This window comes from Myzus persicae, unplaced genomic scaffold, assembly GCF_001856785.1.
Source record: "Myzus persicae strain clone G006 unplaced genomic scaffold, MPER_G0061.0, whole genome shotgun sequence".
Classification (NCBI taxonomy): Eukaryota; Metazoa; Arthropoda; class Insecta; order Hemiptera; family Aphididae; genus Myzus; species Myzus persicae.
Genome location: NW_019104105.1, coordinates 24,782 through 45,701, shown reverse-complemented (window position 1 = coordinate 45,701; position 20,920 = coordinate 24,782). Strand labels below are relative to the sequence as shown.

At 29.0% G+C, this 20,920-nt stretch overlaps 2 protein-coding genes across 3 annotated transcripts; one reads left to right on the top strand and one right to left on the bottom strand.

Moving 5' to 3' along the window:
• The first annotated feature begins 344 nt into the window (after positions 1-344).
• On the top strand, positions 345-8,469 carry LOC111038788. Of its 2 annotated transcripts, XM_022322020.1 has the most exons (16): positions 345-441; positions 541-668; positions 4,396-4,572; positions 4,647-4,692; positions 4,970-5,175; positions 5,243-5,333; positions 5,404-5,492; positions 5,611-5,747; positions 5,816-5,999; positions 6,062-6,258; positions 6,320-6,479; positions 6,558-6,644; positions 6,726-6,818; positions 6,882-6,976; positions 7,058-7,206; positions 8,083-8,469. In XM_022322020.1, exons 3-16 carry the CDS (start codon positions 4,414-4,416, stop codon positions 8,139-8,141), a joined length of 1,752 nt encoding a protein of 583 aa, XP_022177712.1. In that variant the 5' UTR covers positions 345-441; positions 541-668; positions 4,396-4,413; the 3' UTR covers positions 8,142-8,469. The 2 variants fall into 2 exon arrangements, with proteins under 2 accessions (XP_022177712.1, XP_022177713.1); XM_022322021.1 differs by lacking the exons at positions 345-441; positions 541-668 and adding an exon at positions 1,040-1,205.
• LOC111038781 (sodium channel protein Nach-like) lies at positions 8,434-20,920 on the bottom strand. Its single transcript, XM_022322008.1, has 10 exons — positions 20,768-20,920; positions 18,548-18,751; positions 17,652-17,814; positions 17,394-17,536; positions 13,785-13,938; positions 11,497-11,791; positions 10,453-10,506; positions 9,319-9,454; positions 9,024-9,142; positions 8,434-8,705 (listed from the first exon to the last, which is right to left on the bottom strand). The coding sequence occupies exons 1-10, from the start codon at positions 20,863-20,865 to the stop codon at positions 8,458-8,460; spliced, it is 1,614 nt and encodes a 537-aa protein (XP_022177700.1). The 5' UTR covers positions 20,866-20,920; the 3' UTR covers positions 8,434-8,457.

Here is a 20,920-nt window from a genome sequence, read left to right as displayed (position 1 = left end):
ATAGATCATAATATTAAGTAATATAGATTCTAAGGCACGATGTAATATCTTCTCTACATCGAGATGACGAACTAATAGATATAATATATAATATATAATATAACTAATAAGCCATATCTCCGTGATCATGATCCAAAGTGTACCGTGTAGTACCGCCACAGAATCGGGAACACCGAATAATAGCACAGAGCACAGGATGAAACATACCAATATACCACGTCGACTACGAACTACGATAACAAAGTAACAATTAACTAACAATAACAATCAGCAGCACCGCCACCGCTCTTGAAAACATGTCGTGGCGGTTGTCGGGCGCTCGCGCGCGCGCTCTTGTTGTGATAAGCGAGCTCCGCCGGAGTTGGTGGTCGTCAATCGTCATTCGCTGATAAAACGACGACGACAACGAGTCCCGTCGGTTCGCGAAGCGTAGCCGCGAAGGTATTATATTAATATTATAGTGTAGTAATATTAGTAATTAGTATATTTTAATATTATTGTTATTGAGCATCATTTCGTATTTCGATCGTTTTCCATCAGTGGTCCCGCTCATAAAATATCATCGTCGCCGTCTCCTCAAGATCCTCGGTCGCGTGTCAGCTCTACGATCTGCGATTCATGACCATGTCGCTGTCCAGAACTGCGTAGATGAGTTGCCTACTATTCCGGTGAGTTGGTCTCGAGCGTCGTGTCATAATCGTCGAACGGCAGATTTTCGGCCCTTCTGTTTACGATCGAAGTCGCCCGTCCGCCAGGGCGGCGGCCGAGACTATTTCCGTACTATTTTTCCACTCGCTCTTCCCCGCCCGTCGGTCTCACGCACTAAGAATTCCACACCAGCCGATGTCACGTTCGCGTAAACTGAAAATGCGTTTATATTTAAAACATAACATACCTGCGTTGTTAGACTCAGTTGGACTTGACCCGTATTTTGTTGACATTTGGCCCGTTATGTCAAACGTTTTATTTTTTGTTGCCAGATTTAACAGACGCTCGAAGAACGTTGTTTTGTATATATTATTACTTATTATATAATATTTTCATCTTCTCTACAAATGTGGAAAGCAACACCTGCAGGTTTTTTTTAATGTTTTTATTTTAAACGCTACTTATTTAAATTAATCTACACAACTCATATCCATCTATGCAAAGAATAGAATAAAATTGTTTGAAACTGTCAAAAGAAAACTTCAAACATCCATAAAGTGAGTGTAGAATATTACTAAGGTAGTCTTCTTACATTTCAGAATTGAGCAACCTCTTCCAATTGGATTTAAATAATTGGTTTGTCACTTAGGTACTTGATTGTTTTTTTAGATAATAAATTCACTGTCAATTTTTTTTTTTTGTCACCTGGTTAAATAATAGAAGTAGGAATGTTTAATTAAAACTCAATAGATATAGGTAATAATAACAAATGAAATATGAACCTATAAAAATTTGTATTACCTATATCTACATGAGGTATGGCACTTGTGCAATGTGTTTGATAAGCAAATATTTTTATATATTAGATACCATTTTCATAATATTATGTACCTATAACTCATTATCTAGGTATTCAAATTTATATAGATGTATAGTTTGTAGAAATTTAAATATCTGCGTTATATACAAGGTTATATATACACCAACTTTTTAATAGTTATATTAATTTAAGTTTGTTCAACCAATTTTTATTTTTATAAAACATTAGGTAATAATTATTAATTTAAAAACGTAATAAAAAATCTGCACTATCTTATAACATTTATTTATTACTCATAGCTTAAACATTTTTAACTAATGGTATCTAGTTTTCCAATAAAAATATCAAGACATTTTTTATGATTTAAGTTGTAAAGTTGTATATTAAAAGTTACTAAAATCAAGTAGGCTTAATAAAAAATAAAATATGTTAGATTAAAAATCAATTATGACTTAAATATTAATCTAGATATAACACGGAGTTGTATGATTTATGTAGGTATGTATACATAAACAAATAACAATGTAAATATATAATATAAATAATCAAATAGGTACAGTATTTATAATTTTTTTTTCTTCCTTAATTAATATTTTATGTGTATATTTTTAAATTTGTTGGCCTATGATTCAAATCCATAGTTTATATAGATAGCCATTTTTTAGATCATTAAGTCAAAACTTGAATATGAGAATTTTCTACCACTTATTATCATATTTAAATTCTAATTTGTAGTTAATCATGTATAGATATACTACTTAAGTGCGTAGATACTTTAAAATTGTATTATTCTATAAGTCAAATAATAGGTAACCTTTTATTGTTTAATATAGTTTTAAATTTTTTAAAGAAATTAGTAAAATTTAATACAAAGCAATTAACCAAAATAATAATAATTTTTTTTTTTAAATTAATAAATAGTAAGTTAGACCTAAACTTAATTTCTAATTACTACTTATAATATAAGTTATCTATTACATAAAAAGTAATTTACTTACTAATATAGAATGTACAAATGACCAGTACCTATTTCAATAAAAACCATTATGACAATATTAAATATGTGTGAGGAATTTATAAAATTCCATTTAATGGTTAGGTAGTGTAATATCTGCTTTAAACAAATGGTGATATTTTTGCTTTAGGTATATTATATTTACATATTATGGGTATTATTTTCTATTGAGTTATTCTCAGTTGGTTTATGTTTATTTAACATACATAATTTACAAAATATTTTATTTACTAAGAAATAATTAAGTACACTAGATAATGTAATGTTTTACAGACATTGTATTTGGTTGTACATCCCAACACGCGCATGCATATATTTATTCATATAAATGTAATTGCCTACCTAGATAATTAAATTAATTGCAATATTTAGGTTGAATTTATAATTAATTTATTCATATTTTAATCAGTTGATTATGGCTTACACTAGAGAATACATTATTCAGTAAGTGTAGAATACATTCATAAAAAATAATTGAATAGAATGTCTGAATAAGAAGTAAAAGTTTTGAAGTAAATATTGCTAATTAATTAACATTTATAAAATGAAATATGTGGTTAATAGGATTATTTATTTGTTTTTCCGCTTTTAGTTTAACAACAACAATAATAATAATGAGTTAGTTATGTTGGTTGTAGGTACATACATAAAACATATCATTTTTCTTAATTAAATTTGTCTACAATTCCAAGGTTTCTTGTTTCTTTTCAATTAACTTTGTTTTAGTTCAAAACAGATATAGATATTAATAATGTAATTCAATACCAAACAATTAAATCATAAACTAATAAATATTATGGGTTATTGTTTTTCCATATTTAAATGCTGTACCTACTATTATTTATTTTTAAGTTTCCCACAAACTTTCTTTGACATAATACTATATAAAATGTGTACTTCAGTAGTTTTTATAATTTATATAAATTCCCAAAAAATTACAATAAATTGAATGATTAAACTTAACGTCTGGACGATTGTCTGCCATACTTAAAAATTGTGTGCGTTTTCATAATTACGCATTTTTTTAGGGACTGTTAATGAAATGTTAGAACTTATCTGATTACAAAAAACACATTTGGATGATGTTAATACAACATCAAATATTATTTATTCTATGTTAAATTACATATCACTAAGAATTTCGGCATATATGGCAAAATAAGTGTTGGTAGTATTGTTTATTCTTAAATTAATAAAAATTAGATGTTAATAATTATAAAATGTGTAGAAATGTTGGCTTTGCATTTTAAGGAAAGTAATAGATAATTCCAATTTAATGATTTGAACAAATTCTATATATTTTTATTGAAATCAAGTTGTAGGTTCAAAAAAAGTAGTTAATTAATAACTATTTACACATGCACAAAATGTGTTCTGAACTAATTAAAAGTTCCTTTATTATGATCTAACTACAAGGTATTTTTAATCTTGTTATGATTTTAATTTATAACAGTTAAACTAGATAGAATTGGTTATTTATTGATTGTTTTCTAGTCAGGTACCATCCTAATTATAATAATTCTTTGCCTAATGTTCAAAAGCATATTTTTTTATAATTAGCATTAAGCAGTAAGCACGTTTCAAGAAATATACTTTTAAAAGCAGTCTATGAGTATGTAGCTGCATAGTGGCATACTTCTTTTGATTTATTGTTGTTTTCCCAGACTGAATTTAAACAAAGATAATTGAGAGAATTTTTTTTATGTTTTGATTTATTCTTGTGATGTGTAAAAATAAATATGACATTGACCATGATTTTTATAGATCATACATTTTCAACACATTCTAATTAAATAATTTTCACTTTTCAATTTTAAACAAAATGTCATCTTAATATAATATATAAATTCATATATATATATAATATATTAATATTAAAATTGATTTTTAAATTTAATGATCTTTTTTCTAGGTTCTATGAATAAAAAATATGAATTCAGATTATAAGTGGAGAGAGCAAACATCATCAAGACTAAATGGGTCAAAAGCAAGAGATTCTGGTGAAAATGGATCTACTATTAATAACTTTGTTCGTAGACATCAACGCAATCTATCATTACCCATCAATAATGTCTTTCAGCCAACAACGGTAATGCCTTATTATAATCATAATTAAAATTATTTAAGTTTGCACTATTCATGAATACAAAATTTTAATTTTAGGCTAAAGCTGATACTGTGTCTATAACTACGATGTCTAATTCCAAAGGTAAGTTCATATGAATATATGTTTTAATTAAATTATAAAGAAACGTTTTTATTTTGTATATAGTATTTATTTGACATCAATATTGTATTGTATTAAAAGTATTGAAATGAAGTTAAAAAGAAATTATATTAAACCACTTTGTATTTTAAGAGTGTAATATAAGAATTTTATCTATAATTAATTTCAAAAAATAAACTGAAGGACTTTTAAAACCATTAATAAATTATTATTTTGATGTAATATGTTGGAATAAAAGTAACACTTTTTATTTTTGTAGGTAACGGAGTATCGTATTCTAGTCCAGTTCACAAAAATTACCAAGAATCCAATGACTGTGATGATTCCTCTTCCAATAGTGATACTGGTAGTACAGGTACTTATATTATTGAGAGAAATGATACATCTAACGATAACAAATCTGAACAATCGCCAGATTGTGATGATAGTGTGGATGATTTTAAGAAGTCAAATTCAATGGTCAAGGTAATTAATTAATTTTTTATATGAATTTAATTTTTGATTTACATTATATTTGTAATTGTTTCTTTAGAAACTACGGTCTAGTTGGGTCAATGAATGGCATTCAAAATTGAATCAAAACAAATCATCTCTTCCAAGCCCAATGCCTTTACTGAAATCAGGTGGAGTACTGTTTAAATTAAATTAAATAGCTCTCAATAATAATTTATGAAAAAAAATTTGTTTTTTTAGACATCAAACCTAATTCACCAATTTTAATGAAACACACGAGAAAATCAAATATCCCGTTGCCAAATGCATCTAGTATAAAAGATTTAAGTGTATGGTGCTTTGCTAGAATACTTGAATGAATACATTTAAACTTATATTTATACTTGCATGTCAAATATAAGTTATAAGTCATTAGACAAACAATTTTAAAATATCTGATTTTTATAGGAAAATAGTGTTAAAAGTATAAGCAGTGATGATGATACCAGATTGCTTTTAAAAGATGCTGAGAATTGTGTATCTATGCTAGAAGCTAAAGTTGAAAAAACTGGCCACACTACAATTCAATATAATCGAACTTTTAAGTATGAACCATTATTTTATTTTCAGTAAATATTGAAATTTTAACAAAGTATCTATTAAATGATTTTAGTTTGCGCCGTGATAGATTTGCAAAGCCGCAACAGGACACAAATAAAAAAAATTTAGACTCCAAGACTGCCAATGATAAATCTAACTTATACAAGCCTTCAAGCCAAAATTTAAGTTCATCACTGTCAAGAGTTGATTGTGGGCGTTATAGTTTAAGAACATCCAGAGTGCCTCAACCAAATTCAGTATGTGTGGTTATACTTATAATGAACATAGAATTAAACAATTTTATTTTTTATTATTTCAGTCACCACTGTTGTCTGCTCGCAAAAATTTATCATCTAAAAAAAAATGGAACTCTAGTATACTTTGCAACAAAGTTCAAACTCCAAATAAGGAAACAGAGTTGGAAAATTGGAAGCGACGTAAAAATTATGATCCATTAAAAGCAGCTGCACAAGGAAAGAAAAAAGACCATCAAAAACCGACATCATTTTCCAAAGAGTTAGTAATTTGTTTTGTATTTTATGTAAGCACTTTTCTTAAAATTAATTTTCAAATGCAGAAAAAGTGTTGAAAATGCTGGTAATCCAGTATTAAGATCAGCATCTTTTCATGGTCGAGATGGATTTTCTCAAGAGGATGATAGTGATGGGTGGGAACAAAAGAGTTTGCATTTCTATGATCATGTTGATGATTGGCATAAATTACCACAACCACCTGCTGTAAGTATATTTTAATAATTTTCTTATCTACTTTGATGTCTGTGATGTAGGATGGTTTGATTTTGGTTGATAATTTAGACATCCAGAGATCATTCACCTCCGCCATCCAAGAACGAAAATCTTTCTTCATCAGCAAATTCATCACTGGCTATGTTGCCTACCCTAGTTAGTTAATAATATTTTGTTAAGAGTTATTAAATAATAAAAATTGTCAAAAATATTTTATTGTATATTATGTTTATGTAGATATCGGCACATAATGGCTCACCTACATTTTTACACAAATCATTGTCTGCATTCAATAGCTCTACGAGCTCTTCTCTTGATGTCAGTTCAATGGTAAAGAGTAACTTAACATCCCTTGTATAGATATTGGTGTTTACATTGTATTTCACTTTTCAGCCAGATGCATTGTTTGACGACAAAGATACGTTAGATATGGTACAGTTATCGTATAAAGCCAAGAAACGTGGTATTGAACTTATGAAGAGAATAAGGTTTGTAATACTTAAACCACTGATAATATTACGGTTATAACTTATTACACTTGTAATAATGTAATTTGATTTTTGTTTTAGAAAAGAGTTACCAGAATATGATGATATAGTACTTACTAGGGGTATTGCAAGTATTGATATAATGGATGATTCATTCCATATTCCGATGAAATCATGGGGTATGTCAGTGTCGGCAACTAATGTTAACTGCGTTGATAATATATTCAGAAGTAAGAATTAATCAAGTTAAATAAAATTGTAAACCTGTGCCAGAATAAGAATGTGACCTGCATGTGGCAGATATATTTACATTAGTTATACACAACTAGTTTCTGATCAATTGTGTGTGTTACTTGAGTATGATGTATAATAATTATATGTATGCTCAGATTATTAATGGTAATGGCTGAGCTTGAGTTGATTAAATTGTTTTGTCCTAGTCCATGTGCACAATCGGGCATTTTCTAATTCCAGCACAGATATACATTCTTAATTTTAATTTTAACATTCAAGATCTATTTGATATACTGCTTATTTCTTCATCAAATGTTGTGTTCATTATTAATATTAATATCAAGTTATAAATGCGCTGCAAATGTGCTGTTTTAATATTCTATTTCAAATTCGGACAAAAAAGTTTATACTTTTTTGAATTAGATGGTAAAATACAATTGTAGAGTTTAACTAGAGTTTAGACAGAAACGAGAAGTGACCAAAAATGATAAAATATGCAATATATTCATTCAATTTTGTTCTAAGATAAAAAAAAAAAATCACAAAATACATTAAAAAAAATATGCAATATGCTGCAATTCACATGTGAACAATATGAACTAATTTAATAAGCTAAAAATGATCGAATATTAAATTACATGGAAATAATATTTACAAATTGTAATACAAGTTTTATATATTAATTATATATCTTCTATTTAGAAATGATTCTAATGATAAAAAAAGAACCATGTAATTTATCATTTGAGATCTACTTTTAACATTATAAGAAAGAAAAATATCTTGTATAAAATAAAATCAAATTTTGAATTTGAATTTGTATTTTAGTTTTTTTTAGACTTTAATACTTATAAAAATAATTTGATTTTTAGTACTTGAAAACATTTTATTCAGAGACAATGATAGCAGAGAAAATAATTCAGACAACTAATCTCCAAATATTTTCTTAAGTTAAGTTATTGTTTTTTTTTTTATTATTATTATGTTATATTACTGCAATGCCAAATTTACTGTGTGATAAAATACAATAGTGTAATATTATATTTTAAAATAATTGATATTAGTTTTAATGTATTTGTTAAACAATATACTTATTAAAAAAATATATAAATCATCAGTATTATTATGCTATGCAAACAATGGTGGTATTTTCTAGTTTTGTATTTTAAACTTTGTATTTTTAAGCATAATATAGAATATGTGCAATGTTAATATTATCCTATGAAATATATCACATATTGTGTTGCTTAATATTTGAATTTCTCACAGATTGCTGGTAATGTGATTCTTGGTGGCTTGTACAGAGGTTTGCTAAAATGATACATGTTATGATGGCGGCGGTATAGAATGAGTTGCTGATCTTGTTTTGAAACTGTTTGGACTTTGGTGTATTTGTGTTTAAGCATGATTAACGATTTGTAGATAACGTAAATTATCTCCACCAGGCTAACCAAACTGCAGCCAAGAAACAGACTTGCCATCCCACCAAATGTCACTAATAAAATGTAAAACAAGTATTTTGTTTATTTTCTGACAAGATATCTCAATGTTTGCACATACTACTGTAAAACATAGTATATCATATACTACAAAATACTATAATTTATTGTTAATGGCACATATTGATCAAATTAAATATTCAGAAACAATATTTAGAGATTTTAATCAGTTTGAATGACTCAATCAATTTGTATTAAGTTAATTTATTTAGGTATAAGATATATATGGATATTATATTTTTTACACACTGCATGGCTACATGCAGTTGCAGTATCTACCACAACATTTGAATTATAAAACCTGTTGAGTTTACCTAATAAATCCTGTGTAGTGTACTTCATGGACCTTAGGTAACTGATGGCAAATCTTTCTTTGTAGTGTACCTCGATGTGTGTATAGGCGTGTGGAAATTGTGTGTAAGCCAAGAAATCCCTAAAAGAACAAATATGATTTAAACACAGCAGTACCACAAAAATATATTTATACAGATAGGTTTAATATTTTCTCAGTATTTTCTTATACTTATCTAAATTGAACCGAAAAAAATTCTTTATCTCCAGAATCAAAACAGTAAATCTCTGGCTGTGCCTGGCTACTCATTTACCTACTTTGCATAGTTGCGGATTTCTGTTGTGTATCCAACAAACGAACACGGGTGCGGGCAACTGCAGTTCATAAAATCCTGTGCATTCCATTTGGGATATCCAATTTCTTCTTCTGAAACTTGAACGTTGCGTTGAAGCACTATAAAATGTAATCAACAGTTGTTAAGTTTGTTAACTTACCTCTGGTGTAAACTAGAAGGTAATTTGTAGATTTGCTGTGTGCCAAATTATATTTAAGTTTAAACTAGATGGACTACTGGGATATAAAAAATTATTATTTTTATGTTATTAAGTATTTGGTTATTTGAACTATAGAACAATATAAATGATGTGTTAATATTGTTTGATTTTTAACTATCCCATATTAAAGTTAAGTTTTATGTTTAACATTATGTATGTGTATAAAAAAACCGTATTCCAGTGATGAATTTATTTATACTTAATGTATTAAGTTTCTAACAATGATTTCAGATTTGTCTGTTTCTAATTTGTACACTTTTGAAGTATTGACTGCTTTAATGGATTCTGACAGTAAATTTGATCTAGTTGATACTTTAGACTCTAAAGTTTAGAGTGAAAAAGTGAAAAATGTCTATCTATTGTACTGAATAGGTAGGTACTTAGTAAATAATATGGAAAAACTAAAAGAAATTTGGAAAATCAAAATATTTTCATAATACCTACCAGATTTTGACAAAATCAATTTTGCTAGCTTGCTTATTATTTATTGGTTTATCTTAAATTTCAGTTATAGGTAGGTACCTATATATGTTTATGTGTTATTTTAAAAGTTACTTACATTATTTACTTTTTTTGTTTAGGTATTGATTTTAGTAGTGTACCCAAGATTTTTTTTTTGGTCTAATAATGTACAGTTATACAAATTTGTAGTTGCAGTAACTTTCAAACCATAGAAATAATTTTTAATTTTCTTAAAATTGTTTAGGGTGGCTCTATCATTCCATTGACTAAACCACTGATTAATTTATTAATTTTATTTCATTTGTCTGTTATAACAGATTACCTACTCATATTTAATATTTTCAAGTTCTGATTTAAAAAATAAAATGTGTACATAGATAGTTTGTCAATCATAAATCATATTGGTAATATAATACTAATAAGTAGATAGGTTACCTTTGATTTTGCTAAGACATTGTATGTGTTCAATTCCACAATGCTGCTTGCTCTCTGTATTCACAGAAATTGAATGTATAGTTCAGGCTCGTCATTTCATTTTATTAATTTTATGTGGCAAAATGTTTAAAAACCATTTTAAAATCATTACAAGGCCACAATATAATACACTCTAATATCGAGGCAGGTACCTAAATAGTTATAACTTTTACTCAGAACTTTGAAATTTTAATTGGGGGGATTGTAAACAAAAAATGTGTAAGTAAGATAGAAATAATATGTTTCAAGTTGTAACAAATTTGAAAACAAGAAAAAGTTATATAGGTATATTATGCTAACATACATTTTTAGTGGTGAAAATTTTTTTGTGCACATTCATTGCGCATTAAATGGATTTAAAAAAAATTATTAGGATTTTTGGGTTTTTTAAAAAATAGTTTTTATCACCAAATATGTATAATTATTTTGATATGTTTCATAATTGTTTTATTAGACATTATAAATTATATCAATCGTTAGTTTGAAACATTTGCAAAATTGTAATATTTTGCTTTACAGTTTGTAAAGTAGGGAAATATTCTTTTCAGATGGCTTACAAAATGTTGGAAACAAAATAGGTAAGATATTTTGAAACAATGAAGGTACTATACAATGTAACGATAAACAGGTACCTAAGATTATATGGTATGCTGATATGGTGAACTGAACTATCCAAGTATCTTAATTTGAATAAAGACTAAAGAGCTGACGTTCAGTAGAAGATTAAAGAAAATGAACATGAAGTAAACCTAAATGAAGTAAAATCTATATATATAATAGGTATCTATATAGGACAATAATATAGTGCTTATAAAGAATGCGTTCGTTTCGTTCACGTTCATACTTAGTGAAGAACACTAATTCAAATTAGTAAATAATTCATTTAAAAAAAATAATTTAATGAATGTGAACATGAAACTAAACGTGTTTAGTTTTGTAGTGAACTTCCCAAACACTGCAATAATACATAATTTCTATAATAAATATTCAATTATTGTATTATACCTTCGATGTCAAAGTAGTACGGCGTGCAATTGCACATTTTATAAGTAGTCTTCAGCCTGCACTCGCTGTAACAGTTGTCCTCTGCGTTGCTCCTAGACGTCGGAAAGTTCTTCGTCCTTGTCGTCCTCTCCTCGTACAGGAAACATTTGCGGTCCTTTTCTCCGAGCCGGCTTAGCGATTCGTCCGCCCGTATGTGACTCACGCTCACTGATATCCGCGAAGATTGGTTTAGTTCGCTGTACACTTTGTAGCTGCTTGAAATATCCGGGAAGTCCTCAGGCGTGTGTACCATTATCTACAAGCAAACCGGTAGGTACCTGTGTAGTCGGTCAACGTTATAGCTCAATAGCTGATTCAAGTGCGCCACTTGCAAGAAGAATTCGCACTTTTATTATTTTTTTTCACAAAGAATTGTTCATTATAATAATATTAAGTAACTAGGTACCGAAAAAAAAATTGTTAACTGACTAAAAAAAAAAAATTTAATTTCCGGTCAAGTGGCACTGCTGGAGTCTTCCTTTTATGTTAGTATGTCAAATTATGTATGTCAACACACTTACTCATTATACCTTGTCTCGTATAGATTGTAAATATATTTTTAAATAAAAAAAAAAAATACCTACCGATAAAACTATAAATGCTTTAAGACATTTGGATATAAATTTAAATTCGTTATAAAGGATGTACTTAAGATTGATCGTCTCACTTGTTTAAATGTCGAGTTTTATATTTTCTCTTATCCCCCTCAAATTTGATTTTAAATTGTAAAAATTTAAGAATTTTTAAACTTTGGTCATACGAGATTGAGAAAAAAAATCATTTAAAGGTCGGCAAGTGGATACCGTTTCTGCTGTATGGTAGGCTGCAGTAGGTTACAAGTGGGTGACTGTCATGAATGGTGTTGAATTTGAATTGAATGATATTATATTATTGTATACGACTATGCGTAAAGTGATTTATGTCGTTATAATTATTATAATGTTTTTAATTACTTAATTTTTTAATGATAACATGCAATTTCTTATTCTAAGCAGAATATTTTTTGTAGAACTTTGATGTATAAAAATCGAATATTGAACGAGTAAATAGTTATATCTTATAGATATAATGTATTGTCAAGTATGTTATATACTCTTATTGAATGAGCTATTATCTTTTTCAGCTCAACATTTAAAAAATCTTATTTCTTCAACTACTCATTGTAGGTACTTATTTCCTTTCTATGAATCTTTATATCTTATATGTAAGTACCTATCGTATTTCTTTGTGTTTAACGATGTAGCTGACATTGTAAAACATATTCTACAAAAATTAATTTTTTAAGAGGATGGCAGCTCAATATTTATTTAAATATGTCTCTCAGACCAATGCTCAACGCTTTTACCTAAAATCATTTTGTATGACTTTTTAGAAATTTTACGGCTCAGAGTAAAATCACGTACCAATTACAGCAGTTATAGAGGATAATATGTTTAAGAGTATGACAATACATACATTTTATATTTAATTATTTGATTTTGTATAAAACTCAAAATAAAATGTATATTTTCATTTTTGTTAATTTAAATTTTGTTTAAATTGTTATGAGACAATATTTAGACAAATCGATTTGTCATACCCTTGAAAATATTCTCTATCGTGTATATATTCAATATTGGGTGACTTTAAAATATCGTGTTTGATAATGTTTGTAAAATCTTATAAGATTACTCAAAAACATAAAAAAAATAATTCTGCATAAATGCCTTGTGTTTGTGTTGTGCGTGAGCCAGAGAGAGAAAACCGTGTGCCGACTTCCTCTTTTTCTTTCAATCTAATATTTTCTGGGTGAAGTTTCTTGTTTTGTACCTTCTACCTATAACCTACCCATAACCCTGAGCGATGTTGTCCATTATTATATTCAGCTGCTGATCATTCTCATTAGTCATTACGATTAAAGTCTACTATTTAATTATTTATAATTTACTCAGTGAAGAAAATATTTGACTGTCGTATCGTTAACTGTTAAGGTATCACTTATACTTACTGTATGGCTTACAATATACAATCGGTTGTATAATACTTAATGCATTAATATGTTTCAGAAAAATAATCAAGCGTGGATTACATTATGTTATACATTTCCTCAAAAGTGTATATTTCTCACTTGCACCGAATTAAAACAGAAAGTTACACTTTAGGAGGAAACGTCAGATTGTATCGTATGCCGTATACGTACCTAGGTATAAAAATAAAATATCGCGCTCATCGTCGCAACTTCGAGTTCTGAAAACGCTTTATTACCGTACATTGTATCCTTTGGACCTCTTGTCGTTCGGGAAGTATTCAGTGATCAAACTCTTCATGATTAACTCGAGACCCGTCATCTTCCCCGCAACGTTATTTCTAAGCGGCATCAGGCTGCCGTTTGGCTTGGCGATTGGCGGGTTGTAGTCACTGTCACTGAAAACAACAAAACAATCATATTATTATAATTTATAGATATAAACGTAGTTGTAGCTTAGTTTCTAAAAATTTTTATCTACTCTTCTGACTTATGTTATCCACTCTTTTTCAACGCCAAATCAGCTCACAACACTATACTAGTAGGAATAAGGAAAAAACCGAACTTTCATTACTCTTCGGCCTCGCTCTTCGCACAAACCGACAGAGAGACGACCGCACAGACAACTTCTGGCGCACAACTGCAGGCCAACCTTGGGGGTTAACAAAATAATTAATACTATCCGCAAAGTATTGCAAAACCGATTCATTTGTCGAAGTGCTCAGTACCTAAAAGTTGAACAACTTAATAGGTATATGACAATTAAAATATTGAAATATAAATTAAGTAATGAATATAAAATTGAAAGTAATTGTTGAATAGTTACATAACTATTATTTTGAGAATTCACTACGACCCAATAAGACTTCTGCCAATTACGTATTTTGCCGAAAAACTTTATGATACCTCAACTCACTACCTACTCCCAAGTCTGCAAATATCTAGGTCTTATTTCGGACAGAAGATTCAAGTCCTAACCTCAAGAACAAATTGAAGAAGCTAAATAGTAGACTTCATCTGCTAAGACCTTTACTCAGGTCTAATATCAATATTCTAAGTAATCTCATATACAAATATGAACTTACGATATCACTCTTTGGGGCACAGGCGCACAGCCAATAAAGCCAATACTCATACAATTCAAGATTTCCAGTCTATTTGTCTGAGGATCAAAGCTTAAGTATTTTGGTTTGTAACGATTAACGAACAAACTTCTCTTCGACCGCCTATAAATTAAAACCATTCGAGAAACAGCTATAGATTTTTACAAGAGGTTTCACACCACAAACTCCAAACAAACACCAAATGACTCATATCACAGCTAGCTTCGAAGACACTCCCGGACAATCTGTCATATGATAAGACAATTCAAGCGCAACTGGCGTAGAGACCTACTTAGGTAGGAACACCGCGATTTTTTTTTCAAACCATTCACAGTAATTTATAATTACATCAAACATACTAAATGTAGGTACTAGATATACATAAGTATAGTATAGTGTATATATACTTGGTACTCATCGAGTATAATACTCAATTACCTACAGCTCTTATACATAGGTATATATAATAAAAACTATTTTTTTTTATGTAAAAAACCTAGTTCGAAATATGTTTTAGATACTAAGCTGTGGATACACCTTGTATAATATTTTATATAAATGGTAGGTACCATATAACATAACTAGGTACATTATTGCCATCCACGATTGAAAAATAGCTCTCTATTTACCACCAGTAATCAAGTTTTCATAAGGATAAAATTATAATACCTATTATAATTTATAACCGTTTGTTTTTATGCTAAATTCGAATATAAATTGATAGCTACTTAGGCACCTTTTTGGCATAGTTATTATAAAGTGCTCGCTCGTCAGTCATCGATGCCAAAAAAAGTATACTTATTATAGTATTTTTGTTGGCTGGATGTTGGCAAATTATTGAACTGTAGGTATGCATTTAGAATTTTTGAATATACAAATCCCGGAACATAAATATAATGAGCCAATAATTTATAATATTATTGAAAAAATACAAATTCAACTTTGCACAGATGTTAACATATAGAGGTATTTTTAAACTCTTGCTAAATTGTTTTTATTAGTTGTTGAAGACTTATTTGTTAAATATTACACCTAGGTATAGAGTTTTAGCATTGTTTTACTTTTTTGTTTGTATCTCAATATCATAGAAGTATTGCTTGCAAGCTATAGTAAGCTTTTATTATTAAATAAGTAGGTAGGTGTAGGTATTGTGTACCTATACTTTCCGCAGTTTAAGAACAGCCTGTTGTATTTCTGTTATTTAAAAAAAAAATTGATATCGACATATTTGAATTAATTTATAAATGTTCCAATAAGTTTTTGAAAGTTAAGAATACAAATTCTTTAATTTGGTAAATATTTATAGTAGATGAAAAATTGTATTATCAACTTGTCGTTTAAAATAATATTCCCTGCCTATATAGGTAAGTGCATAATATGCATATAAGTGCTTGTTATACTTTGTACTTTACGATTTATATTTAAATATGTATTAGGTATCGAATAAATAAATAAAAAATCAATCTTAACTAGTAAAAAAACTTATCAAACTTTGAATCTGAATAATTGAATAAAGTCTCGAAATCCTATAGGTATAGGTATATACAATGGTTTAATGTTTATAAACATTAAACTGTACTAAAATGATCATAAACATTAATTCTGTATTATTGATTATGCACCAATAACATTCATGGTACCTAATGAGTGTTTGAATTAACTTTTTGTGAAAGTTATTTTTTTTTTTTGGATTAAGGCTTCAACTATTAAGGTCATTAGTCTGGTACTGTGTATGGGGTGGACGGTTGGTTGAATCAAGTTTGTATGTGTGGCAAGGAAGTGTTGCTAAAAATCCGGATGGTCACCCATCCGAGTGTTTGCAACGACGACCGGTACGTACGTTCAGAGCGTTGCCGCAGATGAAGCGTACGACCACGCCTCACCAATCCACTGAAAGCTATAATTGTTTATTATAAGTAAATAGTAAGTAAATAAATTATTTACTTGTAGAATTGTTTAAAATCTGTATTTTTATAAATATAATATATATTTTATATACCAACAGTAAGTACTAGGTATCTACTATGGGTATAATTTACATTTATATTTATATTTATATAACTAATGCATGCCGTAGTTACCTACATATTATATTATGGCTTACTGCTTTAACCTTACTGAATACGAATGGCATAAAATATATTACTAATAATATTACTATTAAGTATTAAAAATAGAATCTATAGGTATCTACTACATAATATAGACTATAGTCCAGGCACGTATCCAGAGCAAAGGTCTGTGGGGGGGGGGGCACAATTTGTTGATAATGTTAAATAACTAAATTGGAATCACTGTCCTACATGAACTAAGATAGAACTCTATACCCCCGAATGATAAGTAAAATTAGGAAAAAAATGTCTGGAGGGCCCTGGGCCCCTAGCTCCCCCTGGATCCGTCACTAAATTATAGTCTGTAATGAGTCCTCCGGTTTAGTGAACAATTTCAAAACTAAAATGATTACTTAAGTTCTCTACAGAAATGTTGTTTTTGATAATACATCACAACAGTGCATTTCATATTATATTAGAAATGTAAATAAAATATTGAATTAAGAGTAGGTACCTACCTACCTGCAGCTTTATATATTCATATTATAGGTATAGGTAAACAGTAGAGCTAATATAAGCGCATCGGTTGATTATAATTCACGAATCACACGAATAAGTTAATAACGAATGAATAAACAAAACAGAGATAACGAGCCCAATGGATTATTAGGTATATTATAATATTTAGTGGATATTCACTTTGTCATCCTTTCTGAAGTTTTGCTGTTGAACGAATAACAAAATCCTTCTTCGGTTCGTTGCAACCGTAATATATCCGTACAATTGTAACTGGTGCCTCTCCAATAGCACGAATCAAACACCTCATCAACAGTCGGCATAAGCTAAAATGCATCGTGATAGTGGATGATATTCATTATAATTTATTGTAGTGGGCAATGGCGTTTAAGTCATTTGCAAACTATTTATTATTTAATAAAACTATGTGAGACTAGTTACTTTCAACATGAGATCCTTGATATTGTCTACTGGTAGGTCGATAAGATTTGGATTAGTTTCAGCGAAAAATGGTAAATCTTTGTAGTACGGATACTGTATCATTTCCAGAATGTACAACGAGTTTTCGTATTTTTTTTTCAATTCCGGTTCATTTTCGTATTTACTGAAAAAATATCTGCAAGGTCATACTCGGTGGATTTTCTGGGTTACCTTTTTAATTGAGGTTCCTAGGTACATATTAGTATAATATTAAAGTCATATGTACATTATAATATTATACGGTTTCGCAAATAATATATTGTTATTGTTACCTGCTAGAAATATTTAAATATAAAAATTACTATTTGTAAAAAAAAAAAATTAACAAAAACAGATTGAAGGAGTTATAGCTGGCATTTATAATAAAAATTGGCGACTACAAAAAAATGCAGTGCCGTTCAAATGTGAATAATTGATTCATGTATTTTAGATTCTAATGTAACTTAGTTAAAAGTTACTTAATTTTTTAACCCGTTAATGAACACCTTTAACTTGAATACTTTAACTAACATATTGCATTCACAGAAAAACTCGCATGGTAGGTTTCTTTTTAGGTTCTAGTAGAATCTTACCATTCCCCTAATATTTATAATCGTGACGATCTATTTTTCTCTACCAGATTATATAGGTACCAAATTCTATCGGACGCGAATAGAACAAATGTCATGAAATAATACATATATGTTCTTAGTTTCTTACATATAAAACAAACATAATTTGTAATTTGTAATTTACAATTGTATTATGTGAGTAATAAGTGTAGAGATATTTAGGTAGGTACATAATAAAAAAAATATATTTAGTATATATATACCTCAGTAACAATATAAAATATACATAACACATTTAATTCATACCTTAAAATTAATCTTTTAGCCTTCGAATAAAGGATTTTGTTCATGGAACAAATAGTTACTGCCGGAAAGTCAATTTTGCTAAGCGGATATCGAGGATTGTCCACCACGATTTGCATAGACGAATACGAAAAAGATTTCCAAGAAGCATACAGATGCACAAGTATAGTGACGCTAGCAACTGCCATCAATACTGCCCACAAGAATCTATTAATATGAATAAAACAAAAAACAGAAAAATATTTTCAATAAAGTTATAATGACTGTAATAATATTTTCGTTGTTAATTTGTATCTTAGTTATACGATTTTAAATTTATAATCATAACGAATTTCCTCAAGATAATTTCGGTGCACTGTTTGTTTTTTCTACCCGCGGGCCCACGCACAACATAGACAAAACGAATTTATGCAGAATAGTTTTTTTTTTTATGTATTTAGGTTATTTTAGATTAAATCGCGCATTACGAAAATGATAGAGAATAATATTTTTGAGGGGGACGAGGTGACCGAGTGGTCTGACTCTTCCGCTGCGACGCAGCCGGTCGCGGTTCGATCCTCGGCCACCGGGCGGCATTTTTCTCCGGACAATTCGCGGTGACCGGAAAGCAAGTGCTGCCATCCCCCACCCCCGGGGCATGGCAGAAACCTACGGGTGCCCCATTCGAAATTCTGCCAAAACAAACACACACGTGTTCCCCCTACCGTTCCAAAAACCTACAAACCATCAATACAAAAAAACCTACAGTACCTACTAATAGCTAATGGCCTCAGTTGCCGGGCTCAGGATCAATTAAAAAAAAAAAAAAAAAATATTTTTGAAGGTATGACATATTGCAGTATTAACGATTTGTATAAATATTGTCTTAAATATTGCGCTGACATCCTCTTAACGGTCTTGCGGTACCTTTAGATATTAGTGCATTGTACAAATAAGTCACAAGTGTACATTAATATTCTAAACAGTTTTATCAAATATCTTGACTGTACATTGTAATCAGTCTTAAACTTGGTCATAATTCATAACCATAAATAATATCTTAAATCTTTAACCAGAGCGTGTTGTTGAAAACCCGTGATAGTTAAAAGGATAATTATTATGCATTAAATTAATCAATAATTGTAATAAAAAATTAATTTTAAAAGTCTTTTCAATATGTGAAATAGTCATGATGTTTGTATGTTACTAAATCTTACTTGGCCAATGGGGTTTCTCATAAATGTTTTGAGGAAACGAACCTTCACTCAAAGCAGAGATTGTAAAATTTTTTTTTATAAATACAGTATATATTATCAAATGAGACAATTAAGTCTTTTACAAATACAATTTTAAATGGGCTTCAAAATGTTCAATAATATTAATTATTGATGAACAAAATTTTAAAAATAATTTTAATTCTGTTTTTAAATCATTGAAGTCAATATTGTTGGTGTTGAAAATTTCTAAAATATCTTCATTTCTCTAAATTAAAGTTTCGCCTTGATTTTGTTTTTACTCTAGAATTACGAGATGAGATTAAATTCTGTTATCATATAGTGTATTATGATGGAAAATGGAAACAGTAAAAAATGTTTGATTAATCCATTCGTTTTTTATATAATTAATCGTTTAAAATATTACATTCTTTTCTCGATAAAATAATATTCTTACTTTAAATGCCTTTTCGATTATATTTTTCTAATTAATTTACAAAATACCAAGGTGGCAGTGGCCCCTTCTCGCCCCTCCAGTTTACTCTAATTTCAAGGCCATATCCAGAAATAGGTTGCAATAAAGATTAACCGTTGTAAAACACTATATTTTTGCAGTTTTGGGCGTTTTGGCATATTACGCTGTTTAGTTTACCGAGTAAATATAATACTAAATATAATATAAAAACGGAGATGTATACAATAAACTGCCGAGTACGAATACCATTATAAAGTAGACCAAATGCTTTTTTTTCACCATAATAGAGTCGTATACAGTTGGATATTATTTTATTTTAATAAATTAAAGTATATCTATACCTATACGACTATACCGGGTATACGTCTATATAATTATATATAGGTAATAACTAATAAGTACCTATGCCAAACTGAATGCATTTAATATACTAACCTACTAACATTGGAGTTCACATATTATATCTATGTCGACAAATAATCCGATTGGGCTGAAATAATTGTTAGCTTGGACGAATACGATCGTTATTACAAAATTGCAGTTCTCAGTTCTTACCTCTCCCAAGGAGTCGCATCCTTGTGAACGACATACCGGAGACCGTGTAATGAACTCTTTTCACAATAATCGCTCCAGAACGTTTTTACAGACTTCATGACGACAGAACTTAACAATAAATCGTTGGTTAGAAACGACGTCTCAACAAGTGAT

Bases quoted from the DNA above. Each gene is read 5' to 3' on its own strand.
- LOC111038788 (XM_022322020.1), top strand. From the start codon at position 4,414: ATGAATTCAGATTATAAGTGGAGAGAGCAAACATCATCAAGACTAAAT. The intron at 6,259-6,319 runs GTTAGTAATTTG...TTTCAAATGCAG, and splicing joins CCGACATCATTTTCCAAAGA to AAAAAGTGTTGAAAATGCTG. The intron at 6,819-6,881 runs GTAAAGAGTAAC...TTCACTTTTCAG, and splicing joins CTCTTGATGTCAGTTCAATG to CCAGATGCATTGTTTGACGA.
- LOC111038781 (XM_022322008.1), bottom strand. From the start codon at position 20,865: ATGAAGTCTGTAAAAACGTTCTGGAGCGATTATTGTGAAAAGAGTTCA. The intron at 18,752-20,767 runs GTAAGAACTGAG...TCATATTAATAG, and splicing joins GATGCGACTCCTTGGGAGAG to ATTCTTGTGGGCAGTATTGA. The intron at 17,815-18,547 runs GTATGAATTAAA...ATATTTTTTCAG, and splicing joins GCTAAAAGATTAATTTTAAG to TAAATACGAAAATGAACCGG.